The sequence below is a fragment of the Hemicordylus capensis genome, chromosome 2, assembly GCF_027244095.1.
Source record: "Hemicordylus capensis ecotype Gifberg chromosome 2, rHemCap1.1.pri, whole genome shotgun sequence".
Classification (NCBI taxonomy): domain Eukaryota; kingdom Metazoa; phylum Chordata; class Lepidosauria; order Squamata; family Cordylidae; genus Hemicordylus; species Hemicordylus capensis.
Genome location: NC_069658.1, coordinates 356,132,900 through 356,154,241, shown reverse-complemented (window position 1 = coordinate 356,154,241; position 21,342 = coordinate 356,132,900). Strand labels below are relative to the sequence as shown.

At 41.9% G+C, this 21,342-nt stretch overlaps 1 protein-coding gene across 8 annotated transcripts in view; it reads right to left on the bottom strand.

Annotated features, from left to right (window-relative positions):
- ARHGAP26 (Rho GTPase activating protein 26) overlaps nucleotides 1-21,342 on the bottom strand; it is a 387,242-nt gene that overhangs the window by 255,785 nt on the left and 110,115 nt on the right. For 7 of the 8 annotated variants that reach the window (XM_053295420.1, XM_053295423.1, XM_053295421.1 and 4 more), the window contains exons 2-7: nucleotides 19,531-19,626; nucleotides 19,064-19,125; nucleotides 17,159-17,230; nucleotides 12,418-12,519; nucleotides 8,443-8,553; nucleotides 3,428-3,532 (exon numbers count right to left, since the gene is read on the bottom strand). In XM_053295420.1, coding sequence (XP_053151395.1) covers nucleotides 3,428-3,532; nucleotides 8,443-8,553; nucleotides 12,418-12,519; nucleotides 17,159-17,230; nucleotides 19,064-19,125; nucleotides 19,531-19,626 — 548 coding nt within the window. The remainder of the gene's footprint in view (nucleotides 1-3,427; nucleotides 3,533-8,442; nucleotides 8,554-12,417; nucleotides 12,520-17,158; nucleotides 17,231-19,063; nucleotides 19,126-19,530; nucleotides 19,627-21,342) is intronic. The other variant, XM_053295422.1, reaches the window with a different exon arrangement.

The window sequence follows — 21,342 nt, the reverse complement described above, 5'->3', positions numbered from 1 at the left end:
ATAAAGCAAGTTAAAAACATATTAAAAAATTTAACAATTTAAAAATAAACCAGAGATTAAAACCTAAAAAATTTAGGAAGCTGAGAAAGCCTGGGCGAAAAGATCCAACATAGCCCTGCACTGGTGCAACGCCCTGCCTTCTGAAACCCCACTGCCTTCCTGAAAATATGTTCCTGAGGATCACGCAATCTTCAGGGACATATTTTGGCAGCCACAGTTGGCTTAAGGGAGAAGATCAGTGAAGATCACCCTCCTGTGTGATGGTCAGTGTTAGTGTAGATATCAGCACTGTTGCACCAAGCAGTGCTAGTTCAGATGTCAGCTTCTGTCTACAGTCAGGCCAGGCCACACGTTATGTGTGAAATCTATATATACAGGTATCAGAATGTCATCACATAGCAATTTGTATTTTAAGATATAATTATCCCATCTTTTATAAAATCCTGTTTCTTCTCATAAGGATGGTTATTCCAATTATTGAACATGATTATCCTGTGAGCTTCTCTGAATTCATTCATTCATTCATTCATTCATTCAATTTTTATACTGCCCTTCCAAAATTGGCTCAGGGTGGTTTACAAATAAAACAAAGACAGTTAAAATCAATCAACAATTAAAAATATAAAATACCATAAAACAATTAAACAATAAAACAGTTTAAAACCCTGAAAAACAGGTACATTAAAAATGCTTTATAACAATTTAAAAACCCTGAAAGGCCAGGCCAAAAAGATAGGTCTTAAGGGCTCTCTTAAAAACCAATAAAGAGTTCAAATTACTGATTTCTGCAGGAAGCACACTCCACAGTCCAGGAACGGCTACAGAGAAGGCCCGCCACTGAGTCGCCACCAGACGTACTGGTGGTAACTGGAGACGGACCTCCTCAGATGACCTTAATATGCGGTGGGGATCATGCAGAAGAAGGCACTCTCTAAGGTAACCTGGACCTAAACCATTGAGGGCTTTAGAGGAAATAACCAGCACTTTGTATTTTGCCTGGAAACATATTAACAGCCAGTGCAACTGTTTCAAAACAGGCAAAATATCTCTCTGAGTTGCCCCAGAGACCAGTCTGACTGTCGCATTTTGAACTAACTGAAGTTTCCAAACTACATAAAAAGGCAGCCCCACATAGAGCTCATTGCAGTAGTCAAGCCAGGAGGTTACTAGCTGGTGCACCACTGTTTTGCGGTCTTCCTCTTCAAGGAATGGACGCAGCTGTCAAATCAACTGAAGCTGACAGAAAGCACTCCTAGCCATGGCCTCCACCTTAGATACCAGGATCAGGCCTGGGTCCAGTAGTACTCCCAAGCTGCGTACCTGCTCCTTCCGGGGGAGTGTAGCCCCATCCAGCACAGGGAGATCTAACTCACCCCTCAGATTCTGAACCTCTACAATGAGCACCTCCATCTTGCTTGGATTCAGCTTCAATTTGTTCTCCCTCATCCAGCTCATTACTGCCTGTAGGCAGGCATTTACGGAATGAACACCATTTCCTGATGATGTAGATGAAAAGGAGAAGTAGATTTGGGTGTCATCAGCATACTGATAACACCCAGCATCAAAACTCCTGATGACCTCACCCAGCGGTTTCATGTAGATATTAAAAAGCATTGGTGAATTATATAAGAATTAATAACACAATGGGAGAAAAAACAAGCACCAGTACAGTTCTAGCTTTATCCAAAACCTCAAAACAGTTGATCTGATTGCATGTATATGTCTAACCTGACATATTCTTCTTGCAAAGAGAGCTGGTCTTGTGGTAGCAAGCATGACTTGTCCCCTTTGCTAAGCCCTGATTGCATATGAAAGGGAGACTAGAAGTGTGAACACTATAAGATATTTCCCTTGGGGGATGGAGCCACTCTGGGAAGAGCATCTAGGTTCCAAGTTCCTTCCCTGGCATCTTCAAGATAGGGCTGAGAGAGTTTCCTGCAACCTTGGAGAGGCTGCTGCCAATCTGTGTGAACAATACTGAGTGAGACGGACTATGATCTGACTCGGTATATGGCAGCTTCCTATGTTCCTATGAAGCCACAGTGAGTCTCTCAGTGACATCACTGTTGTTACAATGTCCAGTGTTCCACTACTGAAGAATTTTTAAACCATTGTATCTAGCATTTAAAGCACAGTGATAATGCTTCAAATCCAGTAGCACTAACCTTCCCCTTTCCTTTGGTTTCTTATGGGTTAATAAGATATTCCATCCACTTTATAGTTGAAAACAAAACTATTAAAAGCTGTCTGCAGTCCCTTAATCTTTCTAGATGCAACATATAAATGTAAGGTAAGGAACAAGAAGACGACACAAAGCATCTTGGGGAGAATATTCAATTTAATTGCAACAGCCCTTCCCATTCATAAGGTTGGTCTCCAGGTCATCTTGGAGAGACCATATTATTCTCGTAACTGAAAGAGCTACACTCGCTGTTGATAAGTTTCTGGGCAAAATACAAGGTGCTGGTTATAACCTATGGTGGAAGTGTTCAAAATCAGTAAAAACTAAAACAAAACTCATTAAAAATCAACCAAGTGTCCCATTGCCTTGAAATTTGGGTGGTAGGTGGTACCCATGGGGACCTAACCACCATCCAAATTTGGTGCCCCTAGGACCTTGTTAGGTGGTCCGAATTGGTCTGAATCCAAATTGAATTGAAGCAAACACAAATTGAATCTGGGGTGATTTGGAGGGGGGGAATAGATTTGTATACAAAATAAATCAGGAGTGATTTTGGGGGGGCACAAATCAAATCAAAAAACTTGATTTGTGCACATCCCTATTGTAAACCACCCAGAGATACAAGTTTTGGATAGTATAAAAATATGTTAGTTAGTTAGTTAAATAAATAAATAAAATATAAAGCCAAATAAAGCTTTGCAAGACAAAATTATAGAATGTACTAATGATGTCCCTTGAGTTCCCCAAATACTTCTAAAGTTCATGACAACAACCAGCAATACTTGGGAAACATTGGCATAAGCAATGCACAACAGATTCTCCTCAACAGACAGGTTTCCAATAGAAATGAAAGTCATTCTTCCAGTTATGTAGCACACATCTTCCAGAAGGGGTAGGGAGTAAGAACTGCCAATATCAATTTCTGGCACCATGACTCAGTGATGATGCCACAATGCAAAGCAGCAAACAATGGTTTTAAATAGTAGTTAAAATTACAGAATGCTTAGATGCATGCAAATGGACAACTGGACCACACCACTGCTAAGGTAGAAGGAAACAATTTGTTATTGATCCTTTCTGCTGACTCACTAAGTTTACCCCCCCCCCCCCAGAAAGCAACTGCTTGTTGTTATACAAAACAAGTCTCTTACTAACTGGTGCACAGAGAAGCAAGCTGTACGAAAAGCTAGCTAATCATGACTACAGGTGATCCACCTCAGATGGATGTTTCCACTCAGTGCTTACATTTTGTATGCTGATTGTCAGCTCCGTCTTGAAATCACTGAAATCTTTTGCAAGTTCATAGCCATGGTGATAGAACGTGAAAAGCCCTTGCAGAAACGCCAGCAGCTGGAGAAGAAAGGGGGGAAAACACAAGTGGCTGAACTAGGAGAGACACAATACGTCTATCGAGACATTACAGTGGATGTGCATATGTGCACACATGTCCATGTTTGTGTATGAATGACTGCACATGCATTCATTCTGTATATGATCCTGGGCACAGGCTCCCTCAAAATCAAGCAGCAGCTAACACCTGTATGACCGTAATTGCACTGAACATATTGGAGGAACTGTAAATGTGTACAGATCTCTGTTTGTATACACTGCACACAGATTGTACATGTATTGAACTTAACATGCAAATAGGGCTACATTTTCATTGGATCCTATTTAGTCTAGTAGATCTACCAGCTCCTTCTTTCTTTTTACCAAGCCATATTGAACACAAAGGGTTTACTTCCAAGTAAATATATGTAGGAGCACACTGAAAGGCTGCTATCCGATGCCAAGTTTAATTATATTCAGTGAAACTGACTTTCAAGTAAACTTGCTTACGCCTGAACATCAAAGGAAGCAAAGAGCCATGCTGGCTGATGTACAACCGTGCAACCTTGGCGTTAGCAAGCTACCAAATTCCAATGGAAGCAAGTGCCCATGTGTTGTTTTACGGCGTTTCACAATAGCCCACCTCTACAGAAACTCCAGGATTTTATAAACAATACCATTATGGTTTGGAAATCATCAGAAAAGGAACTACGAGGTGCCACCGGGATCTGTTCTTTGCCCTATGCTGTTTAACATGTACATGAAACATCTGGAAGATCTGCCGCATTTTGTATTAGCTGCGGTTTCTGAATATTCTTCAAAGGCAGCCCCACGTAGAGCGCATTACAGTAATCCAGCCGTGATATAACTAAGGCGTGGGTAACTGTGGCCAGATCTGTCTTCTTGAGAAAGGGATGCAACTGGTGCACTAGCTGAAGCCGTGTAAAGGCACCCCATTACCGCCACCTGAGCTTCCAACAGCAGAGCCAGGTCCAGCAACACCCCCAAGCTGTGTACTTGCTCCTTCAAGGGGAGTGCAACCCCATCTAAAACCGGTAGAATTTCCTCATCCCAATTGGCTCTCCTACTGACCAACATTACCTGCGTCTTGTCCAGATTCAGTCTCGGTTTATTAGCCCACATCCAACCCATCATGGCCTCCAACCCCCGATTCAGTACATCCACTGCCTCCCAGTTGGTAGGGACTAGAGACAGGGTCTTTTCAGTTGTGGCTCCACACCTTTGGAATGCCCTCGGTGAAGACCTTCACCATGCTCCCTCCCTCAGTGTTAAAAAAAACACATCAATTTAAAACACATCTGTTTAAAGAGGCTTCTGAAAGTTTTAACTGCTGCTTGTATCTGGTAGGTTCTTTAGTTTTTATAATTCTGTTTTTAGCTTTTTATTAATAACATAATTTGAAACTTTTTAAAAATATGGTAATTTTAAATGTGGTTTTAGCCTGGTCTTTTAACTTGTTTAACTTTATTAATATTTTATTTTATGTTGTATCTATTTTAATACTGTTGTGAGCCATTTTGAGTAGTAGTGTACTGGAGGGGTGGGATATAAATATTTTAAACAAACATTACATATTTAAAGCAATCTGTATTGGCTACTGCCACCTGGAGGTCATATAGCTAGGTCACATTAATGATTGATTCTTCTTTTTTTAACTGGAGTATGTTACTGTGTGCTTTTATTCCTTCAAAGCTCCAGAGAGGAAGGAAAAGGTTACCTCCCAGTTCTTATTTTATAGGCAAGGAAATAAAGCACAGATAAAGGTGGAGATGTTCCAAGGACCTAACATCATAGCAGCTGCTTTTGATGAGAAAAGAAATGAAACCAGTTTCCTTTTGTTATTGTTTCAAACAAAAGATAAACACTTTTAGAACCTAAAGTTTGGTAGGCTTTCTGCTGAAATTGCTGAATTCAAGGAGAGCTTTCTACAAAAGAAGAGACACAGCAGCGCCGGAGAGTGCAAGTTCAAATTTCAGTGAAATTGTCTTGGCCAGCTCACTATTCTCTCTGCCTCAGCTCTTTATCTGCAACATGGGGAAAGGAATACTGGTCTCCATACAGTGTTTTTGTACAGGTTACTGATATAATGTTACCCATGCCTTAGTCATGTCACGGCTGGATTACTGTAACACGCTCTACGTGGGGCTGCCCTTGAAGAATATCCAGAAACTGCAGCTAGTGCAAAATGCGGCAGCTAGGGTTTTATCTGGAGCTGCCCGGTGGGAGCACATCACACCCATTTTGAAAGAGCTGCACTGGCTACCAGTTTGTTTCTGGGTCCAATTCAAGGTGCTGGTTTTGAACTTTAAAGTCCTTAATGGTTTGGGCCCAGGATACCTGAGGGACCACCTGCTCCCAAGGGTTACTGCCCACTTGACGAAGTCATCTAAGGGGGCTCTGATCCGTGTGGGAGGGAGGCTCGGTTGTCGTGCCCGCAGGACAGGGCCTTCTCTGTTGCTGCCCCCAGACTCTGGAATGCTCTTCCGGTGGCTATTCATTCCTCAGTCTCCATCACAGCTTTTAGAAAGAGTGTAAAATCTTGGCTTTTTGCCCAGGCATTCATTTGATTCCTGTTGCTGCTCTTTGTACTCTGCATTGCTTTTATGCTTTTGTTTTAAATTTTTAATCAGATTTGTTTAATATTTTTCACTTAATATTTTAATTGTGTCTTTTTTACCATCTTGTTTTTAAATTTTGCTGTAAACTGCCTTGGGATTGTTTTAATGAAAGGCAGTATATAAATTTAACAATAAATAAATAAAATAAATAAACAATGTGAGTGCAGCACTTTCAAGACTTGATAGCACTTATGTGCTATATAAATGCATTTTAATACATAAATTACTACTACTACCACTACCACTATTAACTGCCACGCTTAACTTTATAGAGAGACAATTAAGAGTAATAAAAATAGTAATATTTATCTGTTTTGGTCCATCAAGGCTCACCTAAGCTTTATTACTGGTCCAAACAAAACAATAAATGAGAGGAACCTTTTCAGAAATCCATCTCATTTTATGAACAAGCCTGCTGTTTGTTTTAGTATAGAATTCTACTTAGCCTTCCCATTCTCCAACACATTCTCTTTACCCTCTAACAGTCACCAAAAAAGCCTATCCATCTCTGTAACTCATAAAAAGAATTACCCAGCTTTGCTGGGGTAAATATTTATTTATTTACTCATTTGTATTTTTGTTAATTTTTATTTTCTATACACCTGACTCCAAATGCTCTAGGCAGTTCACAAAAACAAACACAATAAAGACAAAATAAAACAAACTGTTAAAACAGCAATTTAAAACAATTTAAAGCATTCAATGATTACTAAAAGCCAGGCTCCTACTGTGTCTTAAGGGCTGTTTTGAAGGGCTCTGTGGGTGCCAGGAGTCGAAATCGACTTGACCGCACACTTTACCTTTACCTAAAGATGTCAAAGCACAAATGGCTATAGGGAGCACATTCCACAGCCCAGGAGCAACCACAGAGAAGGCCCATTCCCAAGTCACTGCCAAATGAGCTGGCGGCATCCGGAGACGGACCTCTCTCATTGACCTTCATGTGTGGTGGGGATCATGCAGAAGAAGGCGCTCTTCCAGGTAACCCAGGTCATAAAATAACAAGCAATAAGCAGCCAGTGCGGAGGCCATGACTTCTGTTAACTTTGATTTATTTTTCACTTAAAGACAATAAAACAATAAAACTGCTTTCGAAAAACAAAATTAGATCCTATACAATGCCACAGAAGCACAGCACCTGAATGGGTGATGAAGCTGAGCACACTAGTTGTTCCATTTGTATCTTTCACTTCTAATAGCATTTGCCTCTACACACTTCCCACTTACTTTCCACATTTTCATTCACCACACTCATCATGGCCATCCTCCCAATCTTGTAGCTGGAACTGAAGATGGAAATCATTCCTCAGTTTATCAGCAAATTCCATTGTACCTACTTCCAAGTTTGGGAAGAAAACTGGGAATTGCAAGGGCTGCTGTGTTGCTGAGACACCCCGAATGCCTCAGCTGCACGGAGTCAATGCAACAAGTCCCTGCCACCTTGTGTAGCTACAGAGCTGGAAGTAGTGTTTTGGGCTTTATTTATTTATTTAAAATATTTATGCCCCACCCCTACAGTACACTATAGCTTGGGGCAGCTAACAAATTCAATAAAAACAATCTACTATAAGACAATATAAAGCCAATAAAAGAGAAACAAACTAAAAACAAATCTCAATTAAAACCAAAATTTAAAATTACAAGTTAAAATGTTAGAAGTTAGAGATTAAAAGTTAAAAACGTCCCTGTGTTGTATGCCCGAAAAGATAGCAGCAGGGGGATTGTGTCTGACTTTGTGAAGGAGGCAAGGACCAAGTTAAGGGAAGGGTCCTGGCAACCACAATTTTTGGCTTGACTACCAAGGCCAACCAATGAGTGAAATGAGTTTTGTTCTGGGTGGTGATGTGTGTACACATGCATTCAGAGTGAAGCCTTTCTGATTCAACCTGAGCGGAATCTAAAATTAACCGAGCCGGCATCAAAGAACGTTTGTGTGCATGCACATGTGCATGCTTTAGAAGGAACACAGGTGAGAGGTATGGACATGATTACCCATGCAATTATGGTATTTTGTCACAGTTCCCAGTGATGGGGAACTACATTTAGGAAATATTTTCAAATTTAGATCATTACGTACTGCCTCATTATTTACAACAGATGGGAAATTCATGCACTATAGCACAGTTAAACATCACTATGTTGTTTTAGGAAAGACTTTTACAGCAGCTGTTTGTCAGTTTTCTGGTCTAAAGTGCATTGGAAAAAGCTACCTTCTCAGCCATTTCTTCTATATCATAAAACTGCTCACAGCAATAGTGAGAAGTGCTTGCAAAGACATGAATGTTTACTTACAGGTTCCACAAACTCAAACATCTTCCTCTCCTGCACTTCTTGTACCTTGAAGACATACTCGAGGGAGACTTCATAGAAATGCTGTCGAACCAAGTCCACCTGGCTGTCTGCCTGTCAGTCACCGAGGAAATTTCAAAGAGAGTAGCTATCAAACATTTGGTAACCAGATTATACAAAAGCTGCTTGTTTTCACAAAATCATTAAGTTCACAAGAAAGATAACCTCCCATACTAGCTCCAACACTACTGGTCATAGGAAATAGGATTGCCATCATTCTTGGAACAGTTCACAACTAACATAGCAAATAAGTGTAGAATGCAGCACAGAGGAAGGAAAACAGTTTAAAGCCATCACTAAAAGAGGTGAAAGATTGCCTTTTATTTTTATTTTTTTATTTAAAAAGAGAGAGAGAGAGAGAGTAGACCAAGAAGCAGAATAAGATTTAAGCTGCAAGAAGGCTGCATATTGAAAGTATTCTCTTGACTAAGCTCCAAGTGGGCAATGGAAAAAGTTAACTCTGAAAAAGTATGTTTTCCTTTGAAAAAGGTGGCTGGACATAATCTATTGGGAAGTGCTTCATACCGATACCAGGACTACAGTTACTTGTGCATAGATACTTTCACTCCTCAGAACAGTTTATTTGTTCTTTAATACAAATCTTTACACTAATTTGCAAAAAGACATTTGTTAATTCATCTGTTACATTTTTATCTTGCTCTCTCCTACAAGAAGCTCAGGACAGCATACATATTTTCCTAATATTGCCACCTCACCTTTTACCTTCACAGCCACTCTCTTAATTAGGTTTAGGTTGAAAGACAGTGACTAGCCCAAGAACAAATGATGAACTTCATGACTGAGTGACAAATTGAACCAGGATATCCTCAACTCAAGAGTCTCCTGCTTTGCCACTATTCCACTGGTTCTCACACAGAACGCTGTGTGTTCACAGCTGTCCAGCATGCAAACTGTGGAATACTCTCAGTGAAGTCTGGAAAATGTGATGTCATATGGTTAGTGGTCTTGGTAGTAACTAAATAGAATACAGAAACAGAAAATGATCCTATTTCCCTTCCCCCACACCATACCAAGCTGTTGTAGATGCATATTTTCCAGTCTTCCAGATGTTTGGCCAGTATAAGCAAGCTAGTGCAATACTCAAGGTCTATCAACACATGAACTATTGTCTTCAGCTAAGCCAGACACCCATGAAACAGCTGCAAGTTATTAATGTAGTACAGCACCTACTCTTCTAACATTACCACAAACAACAAACCTCTCTACATGCATCTGTCACTCCTCCAGCATGCTTTGCCTTCTGAGCAAATGAATATCGAACATTTCCAGCATGAGAACATGTGGCCTCTTCTCCTTAAATGAGAGCTACATAATTGAGATACATTAATCAAAATGTAAGCACCTAACTAAAATATCATGCACCAGAAGATGTTGCAAAGATTTATGATTTTGTATGATTTATGATTTTTGTATGATTATGTATGATTTATTGGGGAAAGGAACAGTGAAGGCAGCGAGTGCTCATTGCTGGTGGTGGTGGTGGTGGTGGGGCGGCGGGGAGAACACCCAAATGAGTACATACTGAATTGATACCTACAGTGTGTAAAGTTAGGCAACTCAAACCGGTTCTGATTAAATAAGTAAAAAATACTTCTTTCTAGCAGTATTCAGAAGCAAAGAATGATATGGAGAGACTTCCACAAGGTGGCACCAGTATTCAACTCTTGCAGTCCACTTCTGTTCTAAAGGCATCAGAACCTTCTCAGATCTAAACCCAGCAATTCTATACCCCTTCTCTGCAGTTATTCAGTTCTTCCACTGCCTTCCCCCCCCCCCCCGCCCCTGTATATCACTCCACTGCTTACTCTTCTCCCATTCCTTCAGCCACTCTGCTTTAGGCTCACTATTCTGTTCTGCCTCCTGCCCTCTGGGTTCTCTTCCCATTTCACTTTTCAGGTCTTCACCTCAAAAGTTCCTTCTATGTGAAATTTACACATAAAGGAAGTTTTAAATTCCAGAAAACTGGAATTAAAAGTGAAATTTTAATTCCAGAAAATTGGCTACTATTCCTTCTCACAGAAGCTGGAAATTCTGCATTTTGTTGCTGAGAACTTTGTTCACTGAGCTGCTGTCAAAATGTTTTTGGACATCCCATGCTGCCACAAGAGCTCCACTAACTGTCACAAGCACAAGCCAAAAGCACAAGACAAATGATATACCACAATACTACTCACAAATTAATTAATTATATATACAGTATAGTCTAATACAGCAGCTACTTTTCAATAGTTATCAGTTATGTGCCCTAAAGATTAGATTTTTCCTGGCATGATATAGTGGTGTGCATGGAACCGCAGAGGTGCAGTTCAACGCCGGGGGTGGTGGTCATTAAGGGTGGGGGAGGGTGCACTTACCCCCCCCACACACACACACACCGCACTTCCTCCGCCAATGCTCAGTTTTTTGCAACATTTTTGGGGCGGCCGCATACCTCCCTGCCGCCCCTGCCCCCATTCCTAGCCAGAATTAACGTCTGCACGTGCGCCCGGTGCGCACACACACGCACACATCACCCCTGGCATGCGCATACACATGCATGTCACACCTGGCGCATGCGCAGATGGTGCTTCCGGACAGGAACAGGGGCAGGGGCATGAGGTACGCTGCCGCCCCCAAAACTGCAAAAAACTGAGCGTTGGTGGGGGAAGTGCAGTGGGGGTTGGTGTTGGTAAGTGCACCCCCCCCCGCCCTTAAAGAACCACCCCCTGGCATCAAACCGGCGCCACATTCAAACCAATTCGGAGGCCTCTACAACCGGTTCGTGCACATGCCTAGCATGATAGTGTTTTCTATTATATCCTTCCATTTCAACTGCAGAGAGCACTGTGTACTCTAAGCAGGTATGGTAAACTTGGGGACAGACTGCAACTTACCTTTTTTACATGCATTACATGCGCTATGTGTGAACTTTTTTCCAGTGACACCAGCATCATGCATAAAGGAAGTTGAACAGGATGCAACATTGCCATGCTAAAGCCATAAGATATTGGTTGTAGCTAGTGCTACTGTGGAGACATCCCATATTATAAAAAATAAATATATGTGGAACTACACTACACATTAAGTTGTAGAGAAGCCACTATAAAGAATCTGTTCCAAGCACTGTGCATGACAAAAGGTATCATGTAGCAAACCCTTAGAAAGTTGAGACAATTCCAAACAATGGGCTTGAGTGGTGGTGTGTTATTTCAACATTTTTCTTTATTTGGGGCAGCTGTTTTTCAAATTTTCTTTTCTCTTTCTGAAATGCACCCATCACATTGCCTACATTTTTTTAAAAAATAAATGACTGTAACTGAGTATAACAGTTTTGCAAGAAGAAGGAGAGGAGAGCTGGTCTTGTGGAAAGCATGACTTGTCCACTTAGCTAAGCAGGGTCCACCCTGGTTGCATATGAATGGGAGACGATGTAGGAGCACTGTAAGATATTCCCCTCAGGGGATGGAGCCACTCTGGGAAGAGCATCTAGGTTTCAAGTTCCCTCCCTGGCGTCTCCAAGATAGGGCTGAGAGAGATTCCTGCCTGCAACCTTGGAGAAGCCGCTGCCAGTCTGTGTAGGCAATACTGAGTTAGATGGACCTATGGTCTGACTCAGTATATGGCAGCTTCCTATGTTCAAGGAAATATTTTGTACATTATCCAACAATTGCGCCTTCTTGGCTATGTTGGTTTTCTTTCTCTCTACCCGCTCTTCTCATTCTTTAAATTTATTCCATTTTCTCACATTCTGAGATGTTCCTGACCCCTCAAATCTTAAACACAAGTTCTTCAGAGCTAAGCTCCAACTATTTCAAGTGGAACTAACACATGCTTAGAACTGCAGTCTGAGCCCTGCCATAAGCAATTGGGAGAACCTGTAGCATGGTAGTGTGGAAAGAAGAACATAGCCAATCTCACCTCTTGAAGCTGGGATTCCTTCTTCTTAGAAGACAGATTTAAGTGCTTTTCTAACACACCACAATATTTCTCCGTCTCCTTGTCATACTTCTTCTTGGCTTCCTGCCAAAACATGCCACACACAAGCCATCAAGAACAACCTGCAGTGCAGCTGTTCTTCAGAGGTCCCCCCTCTCCCCACTGAAATATCACAGAAGGGTTGTACCATCCCTGCCAGGGCTGAGTCTCACATTAATTAGTCTCCATGTAGAAAGTAAAAAAGGGAAAGGGAGAAAAACATAATGTCCATAGTTCAAAGTACAGGACAAAAGTTCCTTTCACCATATCCATCAATCTATCAAACTTGTATACCGCCCCAAATTTATGTATCTGGGTGGTTTACAACAAGTTAAATCACAAGTGGTTAGAGTGCTGGACTAGGTCCGGGGAGACCCAAGTTCAAATCCCCATTCAGCCATGAGACTTGCTGGGTGACTCTGGGCCAGTCACTTCTCTCTCAGCCTATCCTACATCACAGGGTTGTTGTGAGGAGGAACTTAAGTATGTAGTACACCGCACTGGGCTCCTTGCAGGAAGAGCAGGATACAAAATGTAAATAAACACACACACACACACACACACAATTTAAAACACAGTTAAATTAAAAAGCTTGGGTGAAAAGATAAGTCTTAAAGGATTTTTAGAAAGTTGTCAGAAATGGAGAGGCTCTTATCTCATGAGGGAGTGCATTCCAGAGTCTCAGGGCAGCAACAGAGAAGGCCTGTCCCTGTATGGTCATCAAGTGGAATGAGGTAGTGGAGAGTAGCCTACTCTCCTTTTTCTTAGTTCCCTTTCAAATTTCCCTAAAAGTGCTTGAATCGTGCTTCAAACTGCAGTTTGGGCACATCCCTAATTTGAAGTTTTCCTCATGGCAATCACTCAAAACTCTGGATTCCATGTTTCCTATCTCTCTTTCTTATCAGCTCATTAAATAGGGAGGCTGGAACCAGGAATTCATACTTTATGTAGATTTTGCTGTTTTTCTACCTCCTGTCTCCTGGTGACCACCCATAACAGGGACTTCTCTGTTGATGCCCCCAGACTCTGGAATGCTCTCCCAGTGGCCATTCGGTCTTCAGACTCCATCATAGTTTTTAGAAAGCTTGTTAAATCTTGGCTTTTTGCCCAGGCTTTTACATGATTGTTTTTTATTGCTGCTTCTATGTGTTTTTATCTGTGTATAGTTTTTTATGCTTGTATTTTATAGGTTTTTAATTTGGTTTGTTTTTATATTTTTAGCTTAATATTCTTATTGTCATTTTATGTATGCTTTTTATCTTTTGTAAACCGCCTTGAGATTGTTTTTAATGAAAGGCGGTATATAAATTCAAAAATCAATACATACATACATACATACATACAATTTAAAAAGGAAGACATGGGTAAAAGGTAACTGTGATGGTACAAACATGAACTGGCCTTTACATAAGAAACATAAGAACAGCCCTGCTGGATCAGGCCCAAGGCCCATCTAGTCCAGCATCCTATTTCGCACAGTGGCCCACCAGATGCCACAGGCAGGAGTTGTGGGCGTGCCCTCTCACCTGCCATTACTCCCCTGCAACTGGTACTTTCAAATAGTTATGGTTGCTACTTGTCAGGACATGGTGGGCACGGAACAGGACACTGGGGAGAGCCTCACCATTCATTTATTCATTCATTCATTCGATTTCTATACTGCCCTTCCAAAATTGGACATCGCATCATGCAGCCCCTCTGCCATCCTGGTTTGAGAATGGCAGGCAGCAGTGCTGCCACAGCCGGTCCAGGCCAAGGATGGCCCAGACAGGGAAGAAAAGTCAATTTCCCAGATGGGGCCAAGGTCTTGCAAGATTTGGGTGGATTCTTGAGAGATCTCGGGGCAAGATCTCATTTCTACCCAAAATCTTGCAAGAATTGTCAGGATCAATTTAAAGATGGACGGGACGATGATGAGTGGCCAGTGACTGAGGAGGGTCTGTACTGTTGAGTGCCCAATGACTTGGTTTAAGAAAAGGAATGCTCCTGGGGCTGAGTGACTATAACCAACCCCTTTGTGGTCTTAATGAAACCTCTGAGGCCTGTCTAAAAGAGGCTTGAGTCTCCCTTATCCTCGCAGCCCAGGTGCCTGTGAGCCACTACTATACCATAAAGCATACATGCTAGACTCATCATAACAGATTGTCAAAAATAAAGAGAATTACTGCTGCCATCTATGATGCATAAAGTGAATTTTTATTATAATAATTCAATATGCATATAACCCAATAAGAATACAGGTGGCCCTAGTTATCTGGGGTCCGGGCACCCACAGTTTCACCCACAGTTTCAGTATCTGCAGTTGGGTCATAGGGACCCAGTTTCGTTATTCACAGGGAGATGACTTTTGATATTATTTCCTGCCACCATTTTGTGGCTCTTTTCTGCAAAACAAAACAAAAAACAAAAAAACCTCAAACAAAAAATTGGAGGATTTGCAAGTTTGGGGGGCATTGCTGGAGAGCAAGTTACTGTGCTTATTTTTGTTCCCACCTGCTTTTTCTTGTGATTTTCAGAACATTTCAGTGCACTTAGTAACCTAATCACCTTGAGATTCTTTTAATGAAAGGTGGTATAAAAATTTAACATTAAAAACTGATGGACACTCCACAATTAATTTGATGTCTGAACTGGAGGTGCCCAACAACTCCTCTTATGTGATTCAACTGGATCGGTTTCAGTTTGTGACTCCTGTGGATGTGCTTGGAGCGGTGAGGCCTACCACTTGTTCTCTTGACCCTTGTCCAACATGGCTTGTTCTATCTAGCAGGGAGGCTGTTGTAGACGGCCTGGTGGAAATCATAAATGCTTCTCTGAAGGAGGGCAGGATGCCTCCTTGTCTTAAGGAGGCAATTATTAGACCTCTTCTAAAGAAGTCTGCATTAGATCCCTCAGAGTTGAGCAACTATAGGCCTGTTTCCAACCACCCATGGCTGGGCAAGGTAATTGAGGGGGTTGTGGCCTCTCAGCTCCAGGCGGTCTTGGAGGAAAATGATTATCTAGACCCACTTCGAACTGGTTTTCAGGCGGGCTATGGGGTGGAGACTGCCTTGGTCGGCCTGATGGATGATCTCCAATTGGGAATTGACAGAGGAAGTGTGACTCTGTTGGTCCTTTTGGATCTCTCTCGGTGGCTTTCGATACTATCGAAAGGAGCGAGGCATGTTTTACAGTGGTTCCGCTCCTATCTCTTGGACAGATTCCAGATGGTGTCGATTGGAGATTGTTGCTTTTCAAAATCTGAGCTTATGTATGGTGTCCCTCAAGGATCCATACTCTCTCCAATGCTTTTTAACCGCTGGGAGAGATCATCAGGGGATTTGGAGCTGGGTGTTACCAGTACGCTGATGACACCCAGATCTACTTCTCCATGTCAACTTCTTCAGAAACTGGCATATCCTCCCTAAATGCCTGCCTGGATGCAGTAATGGGCTGGATGAGGGAGAATAAACTGAAGCTGAATCCAGATAAGATGGAGGTACTTATTGTACGGAGTCAGAACTCCAGAGATGATTTTGATCTACCTGTTCTAGATGGGGTCACACTTCCGCAAAAGGAACAGGTTCTCAGTCTGGGAGTACTCCTGGATCCACACCTCTCCCTGATTTCTCAGGTTGAGGCAGTGGCCAGGGGTGCTTTCTATCAGCTTCGGCTGATGTGCCAGCTGTGCCCATTTCTCGAGATCAATGACCTCAAAACAGTGGTACATCTGTTGGTGACCTCCAGACTTGATTTCTGTAATGCACTCTACGTGAGGCTGCCTTTGTACATATCTGGAAACTTCAGTTGGTTCAGAATGTGGCAGCCAGGTTGGTCTCTGGGTCATCTCAGAGAGACCACATTATTCCTTTGATGATGGAGTTACACTGGCTACCAATAGGTTTCCAGGCAAAATACAAAGTGCTAGTTATAATTTATAAAGCCCTAAATGGCTTAGGCCCTGGGTATTTAAGAGAGCGTCTTCTTCACTATGAGCCCCACTGCCCATTGAGGTCATCTGAGGAGGTCCGTATCCAGTTACCGCCAACCCGTCTGATGGCTACAGAGAGATGGGCCTTCTCGGTTGCTGCCCCAAGATTGTGGAATGTGCTCCCTACTAAGATACGATCCTCCCCATCTCTGGCAATTTAAAAAAAAACATCTAAAACCCCATCTTTTTAACCAAGCTTTCTCAGCCTTTTAAAATTTGTTGGTTTTAATTTTTAAATTGATTTTAAATTGTTGTATTATTTTAACTTTTTATATGTGTTTTAATTGTTTTATGTTAACTGCCCAGAGAAGAAAGTTTGGGCGGTATATAAATGAGATAGATAAATAAATAAATAAATAAATAAAAATAACCAGCCCCAATCCCCATAGAGTTAAAGTCTCTTTATTAGCAGTTATGTTATCCACAGAAATAGGCAGAGACAGAAGTCCCATGAATAAAGAGGGCCTCCTGTATAATAAGACAATATGAATATAATATAATAAGATTACTCTTAGACAGAGGTTTCCTACTGATGGAGATAGACAGGAAGTCCAGACTATACAGAGAAAGCATTTAAAAAACAACACAAAGATTATACTTCTTGCTGTGTTTTCCAGAGAAAGTTTTCCAACTTGAGTCACACATGACTTATTATAAGTCTCCCATATAGAGAACAGTGAGAACTAGTAAGAATTCTCCAATACTGCCACCTACCTTAGCAGCACCAATCTGCTCCTTGCGGAATTTCTCCAGAGGTGTGATCAGGACTTCACCAGCATTCTCAATCTGACAAAAGAAAAAAAACACATAAAGTAATCAATTTCTTCCATTCCAGTCGCAAGCTCTCACACCTGTACTAAATTACTGTAATTCTGCCTGAATATGGCAGACTTTTCCTTCCTATGAAATCTGTATGACTCATGTTATGCAGACTATTATTAAGGATCCCTGCACACAATTATACAAAAATAGCTGGTGTTGGGATATAAATACTTCCAAGCAAGAACAATTCAACAGTGGCACATTTTGCCTTGTTCACATTGAAGAAATGTGGAGAAGTTGGGCAAATAGGTGATTGCTGTTATAGCTACTCAACTTACTGTAATTCCAAGAGGCAGCCCTTTAAAATATTTCCTTTTGTTCAAAATATTTAGTTTTGACTGTTCAAAATATTTAGTTTTGAACAGTTAGGAAAAAAATGATGAAAACAACCACTGGACATTTAGGTAATTCTTAAAATGTGATCTAAATAAGATATTTGTAATAGAATTGTCTTCCAGTGTACAGTCTGATAACATGCGCACAGATTTCTAACTTTCTAAATGACACACTGGAATGTATATGGAATTCTCTCTCTCGCTCTCTCGTAAACGTATCCGTCACTAATCCCATGCGTGGCAGCTCTTGCAAGAGCTCACAAGTAATCTGGGAATTAGCGATGGGGGCGGCCGACACCGGTGGGCTGAAGAAAAACTCAGGGCGCAGATGCTCTGCACCAGGTCAGCTTGTAATCCTTATTGTTGCTTTCAATTTTCTATTTTCTATTCTAATTGCTTCTCATTTCTCTAACACGTAAGACAGCAGAAGCAAATGAGCGGTGGTATCAGAGGTCAGCATCCTTGGGCAGCTGCCAAGAACCAAGAGTCCCTAGAAGGATCTACTGCTGATTTCTACTGTGTGACTAAACACTCTCAGGGCCCACCAAAGTAAGAGGGGGCCCATGGAGGGCAGTTTTCCAAGGACCTTTGAAACCTGGAGGCAGTCTGGATGCCATATAAACTGTTTGTCTCTCTGTTATTGTGCCTGCTTCCAAGCATATCAGTTTTTGGCCATTGGCTTCATGGATGTTTGGAAACAGCAGCAACAGACGTTGACAGAAAGAAAGTGGGTTCCAGCTTTAGGGAGAGCATATGTGCGCGATAATGTCCTGTATGTGGTATGTGTATGCATGCACATTGGTGACAGTGGCAGTGGCACCTGTCCATTGCATAGTTATTGGAAGTATCTGTGCGGATGGAAAACGTGGATACAATCAGCCTATTTGACCCAACTCTACAACCACTTCTACATTTGTTGCTATCAGGGAAACTTTACTCCAACTGAGAGCAAAAATATACAAACAAGCTGTCCTGCATAACTAGGTCTTTGTTCTCCAAGTGGAAGACCAACTGGATTCAGTGGCAGGCAGTTCATTGCAGTTTACTGTTCCTGTCCTGCTGCCAAGACTGACTCCTTCAGGATGAATATTGCTATTCTCCGAGGCACAAAAGCGGACAACTCTGGCTGCTGGGCTCTGCCATGGCCATTGGCCAAAGCAGGCAATGAAGTCTCAGAAATTCTTCAGAGCCTTCTTCCAACATCACATAATATAAGTAAGGGGCAACTCCTCCCCCATTAGACACAGCTCACATGCCTAAAATCACCTATGTCAAGGACAGCTTGCTCAAAACACAATTTTACAAGCCTGTTATTTTTCACCTGGACTAGACCTCAGCTTTTGCTAACGATTGCACCCTCCCCTCCTTAGAATGCTAGAACCCTCAGTGGCTCATCATCAATGTCCTTCCCCGTCTTTTCTAAGGGATCATATTCAGGAGGTGCAAGCTCTGAAGTCCATACCATGCGCATGCGCTCATCTTCTAGATTTCGAAGAACAGCAGCAAACTCTTGCAGGGATTTTGCTGAAAAAGATAAAGAGATTGCAAAGCTGATTACACTGGGAGTTTTATTCTCACGAAGAGCAGTGCTCTTCATGAGTACTGCTGCTGAAGAAAGCAATCCAAATGTATCACCAGTTTATTTTATTTTATTTCTCTTTCTTTCTTTCAAATCAGCATGTTGGTACAAGATATGTAAAGTGATAAGGCTTTGTGTTTGGGTCTGACTAATACGTGACAGTTATTAAGGAGGAAAAGGTTTGATTTAAGAAATTAATGCCAGATTACAGGCATTTTAAAGCTAAATGTTTAAAAATGCAATTTTCCTCCCAAGGGGATTCCTCTTCAGTTTCAACATATTAATTAGTTACTTCTATCAAATTTAGTACTGAAAGTTAGCGCAAAGGCTACTGAAGTCCGCCCACTTACCTATACAAATTTCATCATCTGTTTCTGCATCACCTATACATCGAAATTTGAAATCATTCAAGGAATCTGCAAACTTCCGCTTTGCTGAGGACAGATCTACAAAACAAGTGGGGTGGGGGAACTGTACTGTGATATTCAACAGTGAGCAACAGACTACTGTACTGTACTATTACGTCCTGCTAACTTGCAAAGAATCGCCATCTCAGTCTTGCTTCATCTGAAAATGTAAAGAGAACTCTGAAAGCTAAGCTGAAGGGAATGAAGCTGATGTATTCATACTTACTCTCCAGATACAGATCTGTAGATCAGATACAGATCTTACTCTCCATGCAGATCTGGAGAGTAAGTATGCATTAGGAAAGATTTGCTCCATTATTGGTAAGTCTGCAACACCCTGGTTATATTAAATCACAACTGGTAGAATAAATAAAACTGCCTTATATGGAGTCAGACCATCAGTTCATCTAGCTCAGCATGACTTGCAGTTCAGACTGGCAACAGTTTTCCAGGGTTTCAGGCATAGGTTCTTTCCAGTCCTACCTTGGGATACTAGGGATTAAACCTAGGACTACCTTCAAGCCCGAGGTTGCTGGTTCAAATCCCCGCTGGTATGTTTCCCAGACTATGGGAAACACCTATATTGGGCAGCAGCGATATAGGAAGATACTGAAAGGCATCATCTCACACAGTATGGGAGATGGCAATGGTAAACCCCTCCTATATTCTACCAAAGACAACCACAGGGCTCTGTGGTCTCCAGGAGTCTACACTGACATGAGAGCACAACTTTTCCTTTACCTTCATGCCAAAGCAGGCCTTCTACCATTAAGTTATGACCCATTAGTTTGTGCACACTGTCACACTTAGCAATTACACCATCATGTCCTCCTCTCTTTTAACTGACTCTTATGCTGTAGCAGTTATGGGGGAAGAATAGCTGATATAGCATTAAAATGATTCGCTAGACCATAATGAGAAATCATTTAGATGACTATAAATGTTTCATTTGTTGGCAAAATGGGATGAAGACTAGAGGGAACTTCCTGTCATGGTCAGTTGGGGGACGACACAGACATTTTTCTAAATGGGCCGAGATCCACCCTCCACCACAGTCAAAGGAAACACCCTTGCCTTCCTTCTTGGACTCAGAGGACCCATCTGAGGACCTGTCTGCCAGGGTGAAGGCTCCCCAGCTGCAGAGGCAGCACCTGTGCAATAAAGCATTGACCATTTAAGTTCTTGCAACTCCGGGGATAGGGCCAGAGCCAGAGCCAGAGCCAGAGTGGAACAGCTAAATTATTTAAAAGCTCAGTTGGGACCAGATCTCTCGGAGCTCCCCAAGAACTGATCCTGCCCTGAGAGCTAGCATTGCAACCTTTTCCTGCCCAGAACCAGTCCCCCTGAATCCTGGAATCCAGTGAATTCCTGCTTGAAACAGAATACTTCTGAGGATATTAATCCTGCCAAGATGTAGACAACTTGGTCCAGGGATTTATTTCAAAGCAGGCCTGCACAACATAAGGCCTGAGGACCAGATCTGGCCAATGAGAACTTTTTTTCTGGCCCACAGGTAGAAATATCCTGCAGCAACAGCAGATATCATGAACTGATCTTGGGCAGTGGCTCAATTCAATTGGCCACTTATGACTAGATGTCTTCTGCTCTTGGGCCTGAGCCCAATGACACCATCCCGCTTTCCCCTTGCCTCCAATCTTCCACCTCTCACTTTCATTAATATTCTTAATAATTCATCTTAATGTAATGATGTGCTGAAATTTGACCTTGGCCCCTGCACACCGTGTCATGACTGGT